General features: G+C 48.0%; 9 protein-coding genes; 4 read left to right on the top strand and 5 right to left on the bottom strand.

The window, feature by feature from the left end:
- GSBLH_T00003959001 (uncharacterized protein) overlaps positions 1 to 348 on the bottom strand; it is a gene marked incomplete at its 5' end in the record, with an annotated part of 1,133 nt that extends 785 nt beyond the window's left edge. Inside the window, 2 exons of the mRNA XM_013042787.1 lie at positions 1 to 83; positions 117 to 348. The exon at positions 1 to 83 is cut by the window's left edge and continues 785 nt beyond it. Of these exons, the coding sequence (XP_012898241.1) occupies positions 1 to 83; positions 117 to 348 (315 nt within the window). The remainder of the gene's footprint in view (positions 84 to 116) is intronic.
- A 311-nt stretch (positions 349 to 659) lies between these two features.
- GSBLH_T00003958001 (uncharacterized protein) lies at positions 660 to 2,223 on the top strand (the record flags this gene model as incomplete). XM_013042786.1 has 6 exons in its annotated part: positions 660 to 699; positions 732 to 1,153; positions 1,186 to 1,318; positions 1,350 to 1,625; positions 1,655 to 2,082; positions 2,113 to 2,223. Exons 2-6 carry the CDS (start codon positions 848 to 850, stop codon positions 2,221 to 2,223), a joined length of 1,254 nt encoding a protein of 417 aa, XP_012898240.1. The 5' UTR covers positions 660 to 699; positions 732 to 847.
- A 29-nt stretch (positions 2,224 to 2,252) lies between these two features.
- On the top strand, positions 2,253 to 3,622 carry GSBLH_T00003957001 (uncharacterized protein; the record flags this gene model as incomplete). XM_013042785.1 has 5 exons in its annotated part: positions 2,253 to 2,460; positions 2,492 to 2,620; positions 2,650 to 2,835; positions 2,865 to 3,131; positions 3,164 to 3,622. 5 exons carry the CDS (start codon positions 2,253 to 2,255, stop codon positions 3,607 to 3,609), a joined length of 1,236 nt encoding a protein of 411 aa, XP_012898239.1. The 3' UTR covers positions 3,610 to 3,622.
- A 2,695-nt stretch (positions 3,623 to 6,317) lies between these two features.
- On the bottom strand, positions 6,318 to 7,780 carry GSBLH_T00003955001 (uncharacterized protein; the record flags this gene model as incomplete). XM_013042784.1 has 5 exons in its annotated part: positions 6,318 to 6,448; positions 6,479 to 6,668; positions 6,697 to 6,775; positions 6,805 to 7,711; positions 7,741 to 7,780. The coding sequence occupies 5 exons, from the start codon at positions 7,778 to 7,780 to the stop codon at positions 6,357 to 6,359; spliced, it is 1,308 nt and encodes a 435-aa protein (XP_012898238.1). The 3' UTR covers positions 6,318 to 6,356.
- Positions 7,781 to 8,077: 297 nt separating this feature from the next.
- Positions 8,078 to 9,593, bottom strand: GSBLH_T00003954001 (uncharacterized protein; the record flags this gene model as incomplete). Its single annotated transcript, XM_013042783.1, has 4 exons — positions 8,078 to 8,131; positions 8,162 to 8,527; positions 8,559 to 9,161; positions 9,192 to 9,593. The coding sequence occupies 4 exons, from the start codon at positions 9,591 to 9,593 to the stop codon at positions 8,078 to 8,080; spliced, it is 1,425 nt and encodes a 474-aa protein (XP_012898237.1).
- A 2,103-nt stretch (positions 9,594 to 11,696) lies between these two features.
- On the bottom strand, positions 11,697 to 12,881 carry GSBLH_T00003953001 (uncharacterized protein; the record flags this gene model as incomplete). XM_013042782.1 has 2 exons in its annotated part: positions 12,859 to 12,881; positions 11,697 to 12,823 (listed from the first exon to the last, which is right to left on the bottom strand). The coding sequence occupies exons 1-2, from the start codon at positions 12,869 to 12,871 to the stop codon at positions 11,697 to 11,699; spliced, it is 1,140 nt and encodes a 379-aa protein (XP_012898236.1). The 5' UTR covers positions 12,872 to 12,881.
- A 262-nt stretch (positions 12,882 to 13,143) lies between these two features.
- Positions 13,144 to 14,268, top strand: GSBLH_T00003952001 (uncharacterized protein; the record flags this gene model as incomplete). The annotated part of the gene is made up of 4 exons (XM_013042781.1): positions 13,144 to 13,279; positions 13,313 to 13,354; positions 13,385 to 13,548; positions 13,579 to 14,268. The coding sequence occupies 4 exons, from the start codon at positions 13,144 to 13,146 to the stop codon at positions 14,266 to 14,268; spliced, it is 1,032 nt and encodes a 343-aa protein (XP_012898235.1).
- A 519-nt stretch (positions 14,269 to 14,787) lies between these two features.
- On the bottom strand, positions 14,788 to 16,062 carry GSBLH_T00003951001 (uncharacterized protein; the record flags this gene model as incomplete). Its single annotated transcript, XM_013042780.1, has 2 exons — positions 14,788 to 15,906; positions 15,937 to 16,062. The coding sequence occupies 2 exons, from the start codon at positions 16,060 to 16,062 to the stop codon at positions 14,788 to 14,790; spliced, it is 1,245 nt and encodes a 414-aa protein (XP_012898234.1).
- Positions 16,063 to 17,223: 1,161 nt separating this feature from the next.
- Positions 17,224 to 18,576, top strand: GSBLH_T00003950001 (Cysteine desulfurase Nfs1; the record flags this gene model as incomplete). Its single annotated transcript, XM_013042779.1, has 5 exons — positions 17,224 to 17,547; positions 17,578 to 17,832; positions 17,862 to 18,050; positions 18,079 to 18,180; positions 18,211 to 18,576. 5 exons carry the CDS (start codon positions 17,224 to 17,226, stop codon positions 18,574 to 18,576), a joined length of 1,236 nt encoding a protein of 411 aa, XP_012898233.1.
- Between the last annotated feature and the right edge of the window lie 556 nt (positions 18,577 to 19,132).

The raw sequence follows: 19,132 nt of genomic DNA, 5'->3' as shown, positions 1-19,132 counted from the left end.
GGGATGAACTTCTTCATTCAATAGAAGCTCCCCAACCTTGTTTTCATCAGAAAGACTTCCACCAGGGATTTTATCATCTTGATCTAAAATAATCATCATCCTAAATCCATTTTTACTTTCCATAGTTGCATCCACTTCAGCTTGAGGGATTTCACTTTGCTCTTGATCACCATCGGCATATTCAATTTCTCCTTCCTTTTCCGTCTGATCTGCTACAATCTCGCCATTTTGATACGCTTGGTAACGCTCAACCAGGCTTGCCTTCGTTCCTGCTCCCGATAATCCAAGGGACTTTAAAGTACTGCGCATTTTCGATATAGGCAGAGACGAAAAATCGACTTCAGACATGGTAACAGAAAAAATGAAAAAGTAGAGTTTGAATAAGCATGAAATTGTTCTCAAAGTACATATGTATGAGTAAGAATAGAAGAGTGGTTTTCAAGTTGATTCTTTGTGTGAGTATTTGTGGATGGTGTTTACTACATTCTATACAGCAACCTAGATTTATCTATATCATCAGTGAAAGGATGAAATGAGTTGAAGCCTGATCCGCGGTTATGGTTCTGATTTGGGGAGTGTTCGATTTGACTTTTCCAACAAGAAATCAAATCGAAACAATGAAAATGAATGTTATTTTAATTTCATGGTGTTAGATTTAGTTTTTCGTCGCTTTATGTGTATTCGTCGTAGCTGTTTCGGGTAAGTGTCTCGATTTGCTTTTTAAGGGGTAGTTGAAGTACCCCGTGATGTAAAAGTGAACCTGGTATCGGGTTCTTCGATTAGCATCTCTTGGGTTGGAGTGGAAGGTGCTTCTTCGTACACGCTCGATATTCAGCCTGCTCCGACGATGTGGAACAAGCTGACGGTGAGTAGTGATTATGCGTTTATTGACGGTCTGCTTGCGGGTGAGGAGTACGCGATCCGTGTAGCTGCGACTGTAAATAATGTGCAGTCTGCTTTTTCTACGGAGGTGAAAGTGACTCCGTCGGGAGCGCCCATCCTTGCTCCGGCTCCTCGTGTTCTTTCTTACGACGAGAGTTCCGTGACTCTGGGTCGCCGTCACATGCATCACTATGGGAACGGTCACGAATTATCGAAAGTGATCGTGGAGGTGTTGGAGGAAGGCGGTTCTTCCCGTGAGTTGGAGTTTGCTGTTGGTTCGATTTTGGTTTGTGTGATTTGCAGTACAAACTTCCTCTGAAAATCAGCGGTCTCTCTGTGGGCAAGACGTATTCCTTCGCTTGGCGTTTCGGGAACGGGAAAGGCGTTCAGGAAACGTACTCTCGCTTGAGCGTGCCGGTCACTCTGAAGCAGTCGAGTAATGGTTTCCTTTTGCCTTCATCTGGCAGCCATTCCCGATCCTCCTGAGCACATCCACCTCCGTGTGGACGGATCCTCTCTGTCGATGCGTTGGCGCTACCTCCAAGCGACGGGCAAGCCCGTTCTCAAGTTCAACGTGCGCGTGAGCGACCTGCTTGGGCGCGTGCTGTTCGAGAAGGTGTCTTACAAGCCGCACGCGCATTTCCGCGGGCTCCCTGCGGTGGATGGCGTGCGTGCGGAGGTCAACGTGATGACGGCTGGGGGTCTGAGCGCGTGGTCGCAGCCCGTGGTGTTCCGCGCGGAGGGTAGTGTCGGTGAGTGCGGTTGAGGGTAGATCCGTGGGTGGAGGTGAAGTCGGTGCGCGCGTTCGGGGAGTCGGCGTTGGTGCGTGTGAATCTGACGGCGCCGGGGACGCTGCTGTGCTCGTACCACGCGCCGTCGATCCGCCCCGCCTTCGTGGACCGTCCTGTGCGGCACGCGGGCGAGGCGCGCGTTCTGCTTGGCGGCCTGGAGCCCTCGACGCAGTACACGGTGGAGTGCTCGCTGAACGCGGGGAACCGCACGGTGCAGTCCGCGGGAAGGAGCTTCGAAACGGGCGAAGCGGCGGCGCGGCTGACGATCACGGACGTGGAGCCGTTCGCGACGTTCGCGCGGATCCGAGTGAAGAGCGACACGCCCGGCGATGCGCTGTGTCTGCCGCAGCGGAGACGGTTTGGACGGCCGTCGCTCGCGGCGTTCGCGCGGCTGGCGAAGCGGTTTCATGTGGCGGAAGGGAGGGAGCGTGATGGGTAGATAAAGAACCCGGGGGAGGAAGTGACGGTGGTAACGGAGAACCTGCATCGGGGAAGCGGGTATCGACTGCAGTGCATGATGGAACATGAGTTGTACCGCGAAATGGGGTAGGAAAGGAGAGAAGGAGAGTGAAGAGTAGAATGGGCTTTGGAATGCGACATGGAATGAATCGAGGAATGATGAATCGAGGAATGATGCACCAAGAAATGGGCGTTGGAGCGAGCGATGATCTTTCTCTGGGGATGAATCCTCGCTTGATTCGGCAGCTGTATCGCGAAATGCATGGTCGTCCGCGTCGTTTGGAAGAGATGGGCGAAGTGGTCTTCTTCGACACTCTGGCCTCTCCCGGTTCCCCGTTTCCCCGATTCCTCAGCTCTAGTGGAAGTGCCTCCGCGCGTGAGTTTTGTGACGCCTTCGGCCTCGTCGGAGGTGCGCGCGAACGACCTGGTAACGCTGACGTTCGACGCTCCCGTCGTTCAGGGGAGCGGCGAAGTGTTCGTCGGTTCGTGTGGGTTTTGGCCTTTCCCTTCCACGCAGCCTCTCCGGATCAGTCGGTTTCGCTCCTCTGGGTCGAGGGCCTCGTGGCGTGCTTCCGTCTCCCTTCGCTGCCCGCGGGCGCGGTGGTCCTTCGGGTGCCCGCAGGCGCCGTGCGCTCGGCGGAGAGCGGCGCGGCGAGCGAGGAGTTCCGTCTGTCTCGCCAAGACGCGTGGGAGATGAGCGGAGGTAGGGGCGTTTGCGTGGGTCCATCGCAGACAGCGCGCTGGCGAGCTGCGTGCTGGCGACGCCGATCGTGGCTCGCTCCCACGGCGTGGTTCGGTTCGCGTGCGACGGTCGCGTGGGTCTGCCGGTGGGGTGCGCGGTGCGTCTGGCGGAGGAGGACTACGGCGTGGACGATCTGCTGGTCAGCAACGACACGCTGGCCTTCGTGGTGCGGTCGGAGCTGCAGCTGGGCGCTTCGTACACGGCGCAGTTCGTGGGGTGCGGCGTGGAGCTGGAGGCCGAAGTGCAGGCAGCGTCGGGTAGGAGGCGTCCGGCGAGGAGTGAACGCTAGAGATCCCCGCGCCCTCGCTGCTTCGAGCGGAGCCCGCGCAGACGCTGTTCGCGGGAGAGACGTACCAGTTCGCGCTGACGTTCGACGAGGCCGTGACGATCGTCTCGCAGGACGCTCTGCGGTTTGCCAGCGACGGCGTGGAGCTGCCTGGATTGGCGGCGGGCGCGACGGTTTCGTCGGAGGGCCATGTGATTCGGTTTGAGTATACGGTGCCGAGCGAGGCGGCGAAGGCGGTCTTGACGATCACGCTGCGCGGCGAAGCGGTGCAGGACGATATGCAGCGCGCGCTGCCGAGCGATGTGACGTTCACGCGACGTGTGGAAAGCCCGTGCGGACCTGCCTATCTGGCCGCGCTGTCCGCGAACGCGGGAGTGTGCAGATGCCGGCGAAGCAGCGCGCGCTGCGAGTGCCAGTGCGGCAAGCTGGGAGCATCGATGGAGTTCTAAGTGTTTGTAGTCTGCGTTGTTTGTTGAATAAACAGCTAATGAATCAATGAATCAATGGATCAATGAATCAATGAGGAGCAAAGAGATCCAATAGCAGCGAGGATTAGTTGCAAAGACAAGCAGGGTATTCGAGAGAGTCGAAGTCTTCGGTTATCTCCAAAGCTTGGTCCACTTCCTTGCTTCCCATACCTTGCTTCCGAACCAAAAAGCTCTTCACGCTGTAGATGTTGTCTAGCAAACTGAGAATCGGCACAATGACACCTACCTGTCCAACGATTCGCACCATCGATCGCTTGCTTCACATTATCCTCTGTTTATCAATCCAATCCTACAACACATTACTCAACTTGCGAATTGTTTCGGGATCCCGCTCACTAAGCGAATCCAGAGAGGCTGTCAATTCTTCTTGATATTTTCGCAATTGTTTGTGATACTCAATGAGCTAAAGAAACAAGAATAACTGAAAACATAATCAAGAATGCATAGATTTTCCAAATCTACAATCCATCATAATAGGGAATAGTGCATTCATGTTCTATCAAGTATTTTCCATTTCTAATTTGAACTCTTTGCAATACTTGAAAATTGGAGATTGTTGCTTCCTTAAAGCAGTAACATTTGAAATTATAGGATTGAATGAATTGAAACATGTTAAATTTGGTAAGAATTCGTTTACATATGTTGATTCATTTGATAATGAAAGTGATTCTAAAAAGGCCATAAAAGATGCTCGTAATTACTATTGAACATTCCGTATATTGAACTGCAAGTCATTGGAATCAATAGAAATCGGTCAATTCAGTTTCTTTGATTATGGTGGGGGTTTTGAATTGAGAAACCTTCCTGCATTACAACTCCTGAATTTTGGTTTACATACTACTCCATCAGGTCATTTTTGTTTTAGTTCATTTGTAATTAGAGGTTATTACTTATTGTGAAATATCATCGTAGATCTTTCAAGTTTAAGAACTAATAGAATCACGTATGGGTTTTGTGCTTCCTTATCGACGGTGATTGAAAGTAATGAATATAGAGGATTGGGTCCATTTGAGTAGATCTCCCATCATTACAGTCAATTGAACTAGATGTATGAGCCTGCGTTGGCATAAATGCTCCGTGTAGTTCATTGACAATACGAAGTTTGAAGAATGGAATCTTAACTGATGTGTTAGATCTTCCAAATCTTGCATCTACAACATCTGAATATGGAAGCTTCAATAATGTTCGTGTTGTAGTATTAGAAAGTATGTAGATTTACCGATAAATGATTTGATTTAGATATTCCCAATTATCGTGATGTTAATCTACCCAATGCATACACTAATGTGTGTTCCAAATCAATATCAAGTTGAATTTCAATATAATGATCACTACATAGATGTCTCTTCTATTCTCGTTTCTTTTGTCTAAATCAAATGGTGATATTCCGTAAAAGACATGATTCAATTGATAGGTTCAATGCATTTGAATATCTTGTTATTGTTCATATGACCAATTCATTTTCAGTCATTCTATTTTTTGTCATATCTATTCAAAAATACTCACTTGAATGGTTCTACACTTTCTCATATATCGTAAAATGTTCGTATTTAAATCAGAATATAATTCTTTGATGATAATCTATTCTTTCATAATAAACTTGAGAGTATTTTGAATAACAACTAGTTTTTTTCATAATAACAAGATTGAATCTATTACTTTAGGATGGCATGAAACGAGATTAGAAATGCTAGTGTTAGTTGACCGAATGACATACGTTTCCTATCATGGCACGTATATTAGATAGAATCGAAGTGTGTCATCTATTTGAACATTATATTTTACAATGTGCTTTTCGTATATTTTGCATTGAAGATTGTAAATACCCTAACATAAATGTCAATTTCGATAATTGTTTCAAATTGATCAATCGATCACTAACTCTGAACATTTAATAATAATTGTTTCTAGAGTGATTCTACTGACACATTTTTTAAGAAATAAAGAATAAAATACAAAATAAAAAGGGTTGTTGCGAAAATGAAGCAGATAATTGTTATCTAATGTTTCCCAGGTTACACATTCGAAAAAGTGTTGTTGAAATAGCATACACCTAGATTGTTTAGTGTGTCTAATAATCATAATTATATGCTGACTGAAATCAACTGGATGCCATAATCTTGTACTAATGTGTGAATACTATATAGAATTCTCATCGAATAATCTAAGAAATACTTACAAATAATACTCGAATTCGAAATTTGGATCGATTATTCTCTTTAGTATTATGTTGAATGATCAAATATGAATACAGTACTGAACAGCTGGATGCGCACATTGATAATCAATAATAATTAACAATCGAGAAATTGACTTTCTATAATCATTCGATCATGATAGTATATCTCTAGTATTAGACACGCTTGAGGCAGTAATTACACAAACAGTAGTGATCAATATTAGTTTTCATGAATGAACCTATGGTGATTGTTCGTACGGTTTGATTTCTATTTGATTGAGGATTTCAATGACTTCACACAACACGTAATATTCTTTTTTCCTTCCATATTTGATGATGATCCATTCTTTGTGACCTCTGTTGTATCATGAACAATACTCGATCGATTATCATCCAAAGAATTGTCAATAGTTTCGTTTATAGCTTTCTAATAATCCTAATTTCAACCCGATATTCTTATCAAGCCAGTGGAAAATGCAACAAACACTCCAACAAAAGACTCAACATGTTTCCAAATAAAAGACCATGCTCATCTCTTGACCCACTGCTGCATCTTCCGCGCCTTCCGATGTCCAGGCTTCTTCCTCTCCACGATCCGCGTGTCCGTCTTCAGCAATCCCGCTACGCCTCGGTAATTCCCATCTCGCCTACCCTTCTGCAACACCATCGCATATCCCGGCTCCAAACTCGCCACTGCCTTCGCCAACGCCAATCGCACCGCCTCGGCCTGGCCAGTCATACCGCCGCCCATCACATTCGCCATCACATCGAATCGTCGAAACGCCAGCGTCACCGCCAGCGGCGCCAGCACTTGATCGCGATAGTTCCCTGCGGGGAAATACTACTCAACAGTCCGCCATGTCTCCCACCTCAAGTAATGATTTCCCGTTAATGGCGACGTTGCCATGGCCCTCGCGGATTTCCACGCGTGCGCGCGCGCTCTTCCGTCTACCGGTAAATTTGGAGGCAAAGCCGACTTCCCGCTCGCGAACGCGATGGTGATCCCCGCATCGGTGAGCTTCTGGTGGCGATCGAGCAGCGAATAACCGCGGTCAACGGTCCGTTTGGCGGGGGAGCGGGCTTGCCGCGGGGAGAGGAAGGGGTAGAGGCCGAAGGTGTCGATGGCGCGCTCGATGTCGCGGGGACGGCGCGGAAAACGCGCCTGGGCGGCGAGGGAGCGGAGAAAGGCGCTGGACTGGAGGTCGGCGGCGGAGAAGCGCTCGCCGGAGAAAGTGGTGAAGGTCTGGTTCTTGGAGTCGACTTCGTCGACGATCCAGGAAGGGATTGGATAGCGGAGAGAAGATGATGATGTTGATGATGTTGATGATGTGTCGTTGTCGTTGTCGTCGATAGGAGGAGTGATGATGGTGTTGGAGGCGGTGAGGGAGCGTTTCTTGTCGTGGAGGGCGGCGAGGAGAGGGTCGGGCGGCGGGGACTTGGGCGTGCCGCTGCGTTCTTCGCGCAGACGGGTCAAAAAAACTTCGTTCGCCAGCTTCGGGAGATGCGGGTCCGCGCCCGAGAAGTAGAAGGACGGGAGAGACGCGGCGTAGGAGTAGTAGAGCTGGCGGATGTCGGGGTCGAGGAAGAGGGTGCGGATCTGGAGAGAGAAAGGGGAAACGGGGAAATACGTCCTCGAAGAGCTGGGATTGGTCGTCCGTGGAGGAGGAGGAATCCGCGATCGAGGAGAGGAGGTTCTCGATGAACTGTTTGTCCTGGAGCGGTGAGTGCGGAGAATAGAGTTTGGTACTTTTGCGTTTTGATCGGGAGTTGGTTCGGGCGTAGAATCGATTTCTGGGGTTATTACAAACTCATATCGCCTACTAGGAGTTGCTTCTGCGTCCTTAGGAACAGCGGCTTCCTCGATTGGGAGAGGAGTTGTGTTTTCTAGAACAAATTATATAGATTTGAATAGCCCTCTACGATTCGCAGACACTGGCTCAGAGACAGCCTCATCTAGATATTATCCAGCAAAAACGAGAACAAACCTGCTTGCTCTGAAAAAAATCTACGGGTTGGAATGTGTCGATTTACCACTGCGCCTTGCACCAGACTATTGAGTGATTCAGCGCTCACCAAAGCAATACCGAGTGGAAGCTGCTAGGCAGCGAACTCCTTGTGCTACGAACAGACGAGCTAACATACTACTCGAGGTACGTTTTAGAGAAGGAGTGAATGTGTAACTGCCACGTTGCCTTTTCCTCCCAGAATGCCCAAATAACCGCAAAACACCCAGAGAATCGCTAGAATCAATCAAAAAGGATTCAAACAAACAAGCAAACAGTCCAATTGAATGTTATCCACCATCTACACCTAACGCTCGCCTGTTTCCTCTACCTTTCCGTAATTCTCCATAAACTCTCTCACAAAGTCGATTCCATACTTTACATCCTTCGTTCCCATCGTCTCTCGAATGCTGTGCATCGACAACTGCGGCAGTCCCACATCCACCGTGTAGATGCCCTCTCGCGTGCTCATGATCGGCCCTATCGTGCTTCCCCCGATTTTATCCTGCCGCAGGACGAACTGCTGGAAGGGAACCTGCTTCTGTTTACAAATCATCTGTATGACGGAGGTAGAAAGCGAAGACGTCGCATATCTCTGCTTACAATGTGTTTTAATGACCATTCCCTTGTTAAGTGCTGGTTTGTGGTTGGCCTCGTGCACGGAGGCAAAGCTGGGATGCACCGCGTGCGCCATATCCTTCCGTTCATCGCTTGTTTTTCATCCCTACACACGACAAAATCATGCTTCTGCGTCGACTCACGCGGTCCTCCTCGCACGACCCGCTGATCGTTCGCATCACGTCGCCTAGGAGGGTGGATCCGGCGCCCATCAGCGAGTCGGAGCCCACTTCCTCGTTGTCGAACAGCACCATGCAGCGAATGTTCTGCTCCTCGGAGAGGTTCGACGCGCTCAGAAATCCTTCCAGCGCGGCGAACGCGCACGCCATGTTGTCCAGACCCCGCCCGGAGATGAACTCTTTGTGGAGGCCCGCGATCCGGGCTTCGTTCAGATCGTAGCAGAAAAGTTCGAAGTCGAGGAGGCTGGAGGGAGGTAAGGCGATGTGCTCGCAGATGAACTGCACCAAATCGGCGTCGTGGCGTTGGAGCACTTCTGGAGATTCGGAGGGAGCCGAAGAATCCGAAGAATCGTCGGTTTTTTCGGAGGATTTGGGAGTGGTCAGGCGAGTGATCGGGGGAAGCATGGTTTCTTTGTTGATCGTAACGCCACGCTTTGCGTCGCCTTCTCGGAGATGGATCGCAAGAGAGGGGATGATTCCGATGCTCTCGTCAATATTGACCAATTTTGAGCGAATCACGCCGTTGTCTTCGTACTAGATTGGAAAATCAATTCACTTTGGTACCAGCACACGACCTGCAAGACCTAGGTCGCGATCTAGCCAGGTTTCCCACAAACCTCCACCGTACGTCTCAACTCCAATCTGGCAGTAACCATTGGACTCGATCTTCGAAACGGGCTTGATCTTGAGATAGGGAGAATCGGTGTGTGCAGCAACCACCGAGAATCCATTTCCTTGCTTATACTTTCCTCCCACCTCGAAGGCGATGACAGCAGATTCATTCCGAGTGAGATAATACTTTCCCAGGGGTTTTATAATAGAGCCCCAGTTCGTCTTCTCACTTAGACGCTGGAATCCATTGGATGACAACTCTTCACAACAGTTCTTCACGACATGAAAGCAACTGCAACTTGTTCGCAAGAACTTCACAAATGCTTCGGCAGGTTTAAGGAACTCGCTCTCCATAAATCTCTTTCTTTTTCAAAAATTTTGTGATGGAAACCTTTCGCAGATTGACATCCTTCTCGGATTATGAGAAATGCGGAGAGAGGCCTGTTAAGGTATTTTTGCCGAATTCGTTCTCTGTAGTTGTCTGTGTTTGGAAGAGTGCTTAGTGACGATTTTACTGCAAATTTGAGAAAGGCAGTGTCTCAAGCTTTTGTTGTTGCTTTCTGGGCGAGAGATATCCACATTTGAATCTGGGTTTGATATTTCCTTTACTGTTACATGTAACCTGTTCAGCAAGCAATAATTCGTGTCTTTTGATTTTTTGCAACACTTGGTGCTCCATAATGAATGAGCAAATCCAAATGAATGTATGATTTAGATTTTTAAGTTAGCCTCTAGTCCGAAATCGAAATTCAAGGAGATAATGTGATCTTTCGCTACGTCGAGCTCAATGCTTTGAAAGCGACCGAGGATGCCGATTCAAGACAAATGATTCCGAGCTTTGTCGTGGACCTTTCACCGCCTGACAATTCCAACAGTCATCCCACCGTGGTGACTCTCCACACCCACACAAACGAAGTTCAGGTTTTCACTTCGCTGCCTTCGTCCCCCACAACGATTTCCAAAAAGATGTTAGAAGCGAGCGATGCCGACATTCTTCGTCACTCCCAACTGCCTCGAACGATTCTAGTCCGCAAGAACGATATGTACATCGAAACAAATCTGCTTCCTCTCAATTTCATTTTAAACACCACCGAACTCGCAACCACCTGCGGAATCCTCATCAAAGCCATGCCGCCGCGGCAGTGTTCGAAAGGCGATTACCTCTGCACGATTTACCTGGTGGACGAGACTTCTTTCTCGCCCGTGATCGTCACTGTTTTCTCCACAGAACTCGACAAACTCGACATTTTCACTGTGAATTTGAGTCGAACGGTCCATCGTAGAGCTTTGGATCGCCCGTTTTTCTATCGTCCATCCACGCTTCGCAGCACCAGGATAAAATCACAGCGAGTGCGTCGTCCCGCTATTCGGGAGTGACGCTTTTCAATCCAATCAAATCGTCTTTCGCGTCGATCCACAATCTGATCAATGAGGAATCGATCGCAGAGCGATGCATTGAGTTATACGATTGGTTTCGTCACGTTTAAACAGCGAAAGAGAATGAGATTCAGATCCCCACATCGGCGATGCAGCAGATGATGCGAACGCAGTATTGCAGGAAATTGATCGAAACGAAGGAAGAGTGGAGATGCGATGGAGGACTGACGTGTAGAGCAATGTTTGATTGCATTTGTAAGATTGTGAGTTGGGAAACGGCGCTACAGGATTATGTGAATTGGAGTGGAATGAGAAATGATGAATAGGTGCAAAGCTTTACGTGTTTTGATGAATCGCTGACGTACTGCAATGAAAGCAATTTCACGATGACGATTCTTGTCACGAGCAATCTTCGATGTGATTACGTTCGATTCACTTTCCTTTGATTAATTCTTTCTAGTTCAATCTCTCGATTCCTCTTTATGCCAAGTTCTTCAATCTTTCAAAGAAGTGTGTTTCCAGTGTGTCCTTCAGAATAGAAACAATCAAATTCTCTACACTACACAGAGCAGCTTCCTGCTTCTTCCTCCCGAACTCGAGGTTTCTCAGGAATTGGAACGCTTTTGGATCTTCGCAAATCGAAAACTCCTTACAGACCAAGTCCTCTGCGCCGACCAGAATTGGAAGGACATTCCGATGCGCAGTTTAATCGAAGTGGATGAGGTCACAAAGGTGGTAATTCGTGGAAGCGTGATGGAAGTGAGCAATCTTCGCTCGGATCGCCTCACGATCCGACTAAATGACGGAACCGCGGAATGCCCAGTGGAAATTGATTCGTCTTGCCTGAGTCTGTTTCCTGGAGTAGACACCATGGAGCAGCTCGCTACGATGCTGCAGGAACGGTGTTATACAATTCTCCTTCCTGTTTCGTTTACGATTGAATCAGACGGTCCAGTTGCTCGATGCTTTGTTCCTGAACCTGCTCCTGTTCCTTCCCCTGATGCTCCTCCTGCTTCTGCTTCTAATTCTAATTCTAATTCTGCTTCTACTAATAATTCTGCTCCTTCTTTTCTTCTTTGTTCAACAAACACTCCAAACACACTTCTGATGAACAATCGACACGCCGCTCTCCTCGTACTCCGCTTTGGACACCCACATCTCATGGAAGGAAGAAAGTGTGGTCAGCAACGCGCCTCCAATCCACACCATATACTTCCGCTCCGGCGAGGCAAACACTTTCACCTTCACGTCAGAAGGCACCAGTTTGATCAGCTCCTTCTGCAAACGCTCTCCAATTCCGGGATACATCGTGGTACCTCCGGAGAGAATGACGTTTTCGTACATGGCGCGACGCAAATCCACGTCGCATTTCTGAATGGTGGCGTGGGCGGTATCGTGGATGCCTCCGAATCGCATCTCGCGGCCTGCCAAAGCGGGGTTGAACAGCACTTCCGGCACGCGGAATCGCTCGTTCGCAATGGTGATGATGTTGCCGTCCGGCATCTCGTAATTGCGCTCCAGCGTGGGACCCTCCGCAGCCAGCTTCATCTCCTTATCGAAGTCGTAGGCCACGTAGCACAGCTTCTCCTTGATGTCTCGCACGATTTCGCGCTCCGCAGTGGAAGTGAACGTGTAGCCACGCTCCGTTAAGATGGTCTGCAGATACTCGGTCAGATCACGGCCAGCCAGGTCCATTCGCAGAATCGCGTGAGGAAGCGAATAGCCTTCGAAGATCGGCACAGTGTGCGACACACCATCACCTGAGTCCAGCACCATACCCGTGGTACGACCCGCAGCGTACATGGCAAGGACGGCCTGGATCTGGATGTACATCGCAGGAATATTGAACGTCTCGAACATAATCTGGGTCATGCGCTCGCGATTGGCTTTGGGGTTCAGAGGCGCCTCGGTTAAAAGTACAGGGAACTCTTCAGGCTGGGCACGCAACTCATTGAAAAACGTGTGGTGCCAAATCTTCTCCATATCATCCCAGTCGGTCACAATGCCGTGCTCGATGGGATATCTCAACGTGAGAACGCCTCTCTTGGACTGGGCCTCATCTCCCACAAAACAGTCCTTGTTCTCCATTCCAATCATAAACAGCGGGACCTTGGGTCGTCCAATAATCGAAGGAAAAACTGCGCGCGGAGCCTCATCTTCCGAGAAACCCGCCTTACACATTCCAGAACCATTGTCGATAATGATAGCTAGAGCGTGAGATCCTCACTCAACGAATAGATACCGCTCGAACTCATGATAAAAGGGTTAAAATAAGCGAATAAGTTGTACGAGAAAAGATTGAGTTTTACCTGAAAACCCGATCACGTGTTGGACCGTTAAGTTCATCTTCCCATAATGATTTTCAGAACATAGGAAGTCTTGTCACGATAGAGACCAAGTTGTGGAGAAAAGATACGGAACATGAGCCATTTTTCGCTCTCCTCTTACGAACAGGCAAAAGTTTAGGCAGCTCTTTTTATCAAGATTTGTATCTCATTCCAAGGTTCATAATTCTTTTGTGAAAAACATGTATCCTGGGCTGGAACCTGTTGTCGAAGTCGATCAGGAGGAACTTACAAAAAAATATGCCAATTGTTTAAAGCTTATTCATTTGGGAAATTACCTGTGTACTCCCAAAGTGGACTATAGCAGTGAGCGAAAGCGTATTCTGAGTTTGGAGAGACCTAATTTTATAGTAGTAGAACAAAGATCAAAGAAGAAGAGTCAGAAGGATTCAGGTATTCGTTTTTTTTAAAATATCAGCACAGACATACCCGATGTGAACGTGGACCAATTCTTCTATTGGAATCATCTCTATTCTGCACGCATTGAAATGAATGTGATGGATGCGATGACTATTAATCAGTACGGTTCGCAGTCCAACATGCTGCTTGAACGTCAGCTGATCGACGTGAGCAAAAAGACTGCCTTCGTTGATTTTGTCAATCGACCTTGATTGTAGGGACACATGAAGCAGAACATGGAAAAAGCGCGAGACATGGTAAAGAATATGCTAGGCTACCGCAAGAAGAACAAGGCATGCTACCAGAAGAAGAATCCCACTCCGTCCGACTTTTGGGAGTTCGAAATCCGATCCCAGTTTCATTTAACGGACGAGAGCGGTTCCCCGAGCGAGATTCTGCATAAACAGATCAGCTCCTACATCGATCAGGGCTGCGCAACGTACGCTGGAGAGCTTTCGATCGGCCAAATTCCAGAAACGTTTGCGTCGGGAATCGAGTTTTATCTGAACTATATCTTCCGCGTGATTCAAGTGCAGATTCCCGACAGCGACATCACGAAGGCGATGAACACGCACGCGAGTATGTTGGACGCTCTGACGGAATACTCGCTGGGAAACCTGATGTGCACGCTGAAGCTGATCTTTTACATTTTGTATAATCCCGAAACGGGGATTTTGCTGCCGAATAACGACCGCGTATTGGAATACATGCTGACGGACTTGAAAAGCTGGGCATCGATCATGATGCTGCGGATTAAGGGGCAATTTCCGAAGCTGGGAGATCCCGTTTTCGCAGTGCTGCTGAATGAAGTGATTATGAACGCCATGTTTGTCATCGCCACTCCGTTCATTCAAAATCAAGTGATTCTTGGAAATCGTTTTCTCTTTTTGCATCGGAATGAGGCGTAGAAGAAGCGACGAAGACGTTCGTCGACGCTGTGAATGCGATGAAATCCACCAATCCCGAAGGGTTTGGCGTTCATGAATTGTTGCGAGACGAGTCTCTCAGCCCCATGGTGACCAAAATCGACATGCTGCAAGACGCCATCGCGCCTCGGCAGAAGCTCCAGATGTACAAGCAAGTCATGACCGTAGCGAGCAGGGAGTGATTGGCTCATGGGTAGGAGTTGTTCTACGAGCTGCTCCGCAGACTGCAGGAGCGCAATCAGCAGGCAGAAACGCCGGAAATCATGCAGGCCGTGAACACGTTCCTGATTCTTGTGAGCGTTGAAGCAGCGATGTGAGAGATAGATGAACCCGGAGCACGCCTTTGTGGACTTGGAGTATTTCCAGCTGTTCCGCCAGTGCGTTGCTCTCGAGCCTTTTGAAGAATCCACCGTGCAGTATCTGGTAAACGCCTACCAAGCAATGCGATCCACGATGGGTCTAAGCGCCAGCGATTCTCCTGTTTGTTCTCAAACAATGCGTTTACAATAAATCATCCGTCACCGATTTCTTGATCACCACTTTCTTATCACTGCGGGCATGCGAAGGCGTTGACACAAAGCTTACTCGCTTCTTCATCCCCGGCGTCATTCCTGGCGTCATTCCCGAGCTCTGCGCTGGTGTTCTCGCTCCGGGCGTGTAGGATCGCTTCAGCAGCTGATCGACGCCCGATCCGCCTCCCATCATTCTCTGTTTCAACTTTAATGCAGCCGGAGACATCGCGCCCGCTTTGGTAGGCGCCGGTGTCGAGGCTGCTGTTCTTTTCTTCATTTTTTTATACAGCTTCTCCGCGATTTGCTCGCGTTTATTGATCTTTGGGAGTGGGGTAATGGGCGCGTCGACCGTCATCACCGCGGATCCCAACGAGAGCGGCGTGCCATCGATCGAACCCCACGTCATTAAGGGATCGACGTCTACGCCAGGCTCGGGAGCCGGTGTGGCGATGAGAGTTTGCTCAGAAGGAAGTGGAAGAGATGAAGAAGAATCGTTTTCAGTGGAAGGATTCGAAGAGAATTCGATCAGAGAAGAGTGGATTCGTGTGTTTTTTGGAACAATTTGGAGTTTACGAGGTGCCACGTCGGAATCTGTGAGCAAGGGAACGCCATAAGTGGTGAGCGAGTCTTCGATTTTGGGCTCAAACATGAGTGCGTTTTGGGATCGATGAGGCCAGGATGCACGCACGGCTTCATCTGCTAAGAGCTTTCGTTCCTCTTCAGAGCAGAGAAGAAGAAGTCTTCGCTGCCTTTCTGGGTCCTCACCATCGAAAAGCCACCACAGTTTCTCTCGCATCTTCTTGTTTTCGATCTCCTGCTTGTCCTGGAAGTTCTGGTTGTCCTCGCTGGTTACCATGCTTGCGAGCTTGTTCAGGGTAATGTTTGCTGGAAGCGAGATCTCCGTATTGTTGACATCATGCAGAACAAAAGAAGAACTATCGGTGCTTTCACTTTGGTATTCGTCGTTTTCAACTTTGGGAGTCATTCCTTTAGGAGCGGGCGTAACCATTGGCGTTTTCCCAGGAGTTTCGGCATTTTGAATGATTCGGAGATGGTATCGTAGTTTTTCAGCACGGTCATAGTCTTTCGTCTCTAATGCTTTAAGATACTATGGAAAAGTTAACAACAAAGGGCTTACTTCAGAATACGTTCTGTATTTATCCAAATCTGGATAATAATCGCGCTCTATCACCCTTCCCAACGCATTCAAATATTCCTCTTCTTCTAACACAATTTTCTTTCTTTTTGGAGGTGGAGGTTTCATTCGATCTTTACTCTCTTTCCGAGTTGATCTTGAAGGCATTACATGCCAAAGAGTGGGATCTTCCATTTTTCTCAAAGGTGTCGGTGTTTGCTCTTGCTTATGCTTCACCGCACTGCCCCCCTTTTCGCTCATGAGAAATGGAGATTTGAATAAACAAAAAGTGACAATTTTGTTTACATTGTGAAGAAAGTGGAGAGGCTGTCGCGGGTATTGACGTTTTTACTGTAGTGAAGTTCGAAAATGGAAAATAGAGAGTTGATTGATCGTCGTCGAATCTTGCCGTCATTATCAGAATGACAATGACGGGAAAAGAGATAGAAAGGAAATGTAGGGAGTAATACTTCGTAGACCTGGTGAATGGGATGTGGTTCCTCGTTCGTAATGTTTGCGTTTATATTTGTATACTAGTTGAATAGCTTCGATAAATAGTAACATATTGAAGGGTTCTAAAGAATGGAAAGGAGATAGGAAAAAAAAAATATATATATATATATATAAATACAAATATTTTTATTTCTTGATTCCAAACCATTTTTATCCCATTCGTATGGAGATTTGAGTAATCACCAAAAAACATACTCACTGCTTCTTTTCGCATCATTTGGTAAAAAAAACGTGTCTAGAAGGCAGTTCTAAAAAACTAGGTAACACGATACACTATTCCCTATCGAGACACTAATCTACACTCCAAGCAATACTTCTTTCTTTCGATCCTTGATTCCTAAATACAGTACCCACAATACCACAAAATCACCCAAAACTTATTCCAAATGATCGATTCTCATTATTCTACAATTCCAAAAATACGACACATTTTTGACACTTCGAGGTGATGATCAAGAAGAAAATACCCATGTTCCAACCTGTAAAATATGACTTCTATCCACACTACAATACATCTTTCACAACCAACAACCCAATATGAGTAATCCTTGCGGAGAAGAAACAGAGAAAAGAAAAGAAAATCTCATTTTTTCTTATTCATGTTGACTCGATTCGTGGGAAAAGTAGCCCAGATTCCGGTGGCAGCAATGGCTCAGAGAGCTGCTTCCAGACCTCTTATTGGTATGCATTACCATTCGCTCTGATTACGTATAGCACATTTTAGTACTCTGGATAACTTCAATGAGCGATTGATAAATCGCGATATTGACTTGAGAGATGTCATTTACTTGGATGCAGGCGTATTTGCTAGATTTGCTCCCTCATAATCAGGCAACGTCCCGAATGGACCCCAGAGTGCTTCAAACGATGCTCCCTTACTTTACTGAGGATTATGGTAATCCCCACTCTAGAACACACATTTTCGGATGGAGCGCTGCTCAGGCCGTGGAAAAGGCACGAGAGCAAGTTGCTCAGCTGATCGGAGCTTCTGCGAAAGAGATCATTTTCACTTCGGGCGCCACGGAGTGCAACAACATCGCAGTGAAGGGAGTCGCCCAGTTCTACAAAGGAAAGAAAAACCACATCATCACGACCCAAACGGTTGGTCAGCTTTTTTCCCTCGAGCCCTAGGAGCACAAGTGCGTTTTAGACAGCTGCCGTTGGCTCTCTGAGCGCGGCTTCGACGTGACCTATCTCCCTGTTCAGAAGAACGGTCTCATCAACCTGGACGACCTGGAGAACGCGATCACGGACAAGACCAGCCTCGTTTCCGTCATGGGCGTCAACAACGAGATCGGCGTGGTCCAGCCGCTGAAAGAGATCGGCGCCATCTGCCGCAAGCACGGTGTCCACTTCCACACCGACTGCGCCCAGATGTTCGGCAAGGTGGGTTCCCCGTTTCCCCTTTTCCCCAGCTGCCCCTGGACGTGGACGCGATGAACATCGACCTGATGTCCATCTCGGGACACAAGTGCTACGGTCCCAAGGGCGTCGGCGCGCTCTACATCCGCCGCAAGCCGCGCGTCCGCCTCGAGCCGCTGATGTCCGGCGGCGGGCAGGAGCGCGGCTATCGCTCGGGCACGCTGCCCACGCCGCTGGTGGTGGTAGGAGCGCGTTCGGTGTGCGATGTAGGGCCTGGGCAAGGCGGCGGAGCTGTGCAAGGAGGAAATGGAGGGCGATCTGAAGCGGATCAAGCGCATGGCGGACGGGTTCATCGATCGGATCCAGCGCGAAGTGGGGCTGAAGGGACGGAGCGAGGCGTAGCTTCCGGATGTGACGCTGAACGGGGATCGCGAGCATCGGTGGCCGGGCAACGTGAATTTGTCGTTCTCGTGCGTGGAGGGCGAGTCGCTGATTATGGCCATGCCGAATATCGCGGTGTCCACGGGGTCGGCGTGCACGAGCGCGTCGTTGGAGCCGTCGTATGTGATGAGGGCGCTGGGCGTGCCGGATGAACTCGCGCACACGTCGATTCGGTTCGGAATCTCGCGGTTTACCAAGGAGTGGGAGATGGAGAAGGCGGCTGATATCATTATCGCGCAGGTGAAGCGGCTGCGAGAAATTAGCCCGCTGTGGGAGATGAAGCAGCAGGGAATTGACCTGAGTACGATTAAGTGGAGTTCTCATTGACTTGTTTGTTTGGAAGAAGGGATTGCTTTGAGTGGATGTGTTGAACGAATAAAATGAAGAAGCGAATTGCTACAAGACATAGAGAGATTGTTTTGTTTTTGAGTGAGTAAGGAAGAAGGCACTTTGAAATGGAGTATCGACAACGTACATTCGATGCTATACAAACTTGTAATGAGAAAAGGCTATATTATAAGAAAAATAGTGTGTAAAATAGAAAAGTCTAACAATACTTACTTATTCTACCAGATATTCTTATAAAGACGATGTACAATTCGAGTAAAATGCAAAGAGGGTAAAAAGAAATGCTCACACCCAATGACACTTAATAGATAGTGGAATGATATTGATTGAAAAGAATATGTCTTCCAATGATAATAATAATAATAATAATAATAACAATAGTAATAGTATGATTTCACAGAATCTAAAGTTAACTCTTGCTTTAAAGCAAAAATGAAGGGATTATTCGCAATTCCAATTGTTCAATCGATTTTAGCAAATTGCAGAGATACGTTTTTCTTTATCTATCACAATTATTTCTGATAATTTGTGAAGA

The sequence above is a fragment of the Blastocystis hominis genome (assembly GCF_000151665.1).
Source record: "Blastocystis hominis, Singapore isolate B (sub-type 7) whole genome shotgun sequence assembly, scaffold_5".
In the NCBI taxonomy this organism is placed as follows: domain Eukaryota; class Bigyra; order Opalinata; family Blastocystidae; genus Blastocystis; species Blastocystis hominis.
The sequence above is the reverse complement of the archived record's forward strand: the minus strand, read 5'-3'. Positions and strand labels throughout refer to the sequence as shown.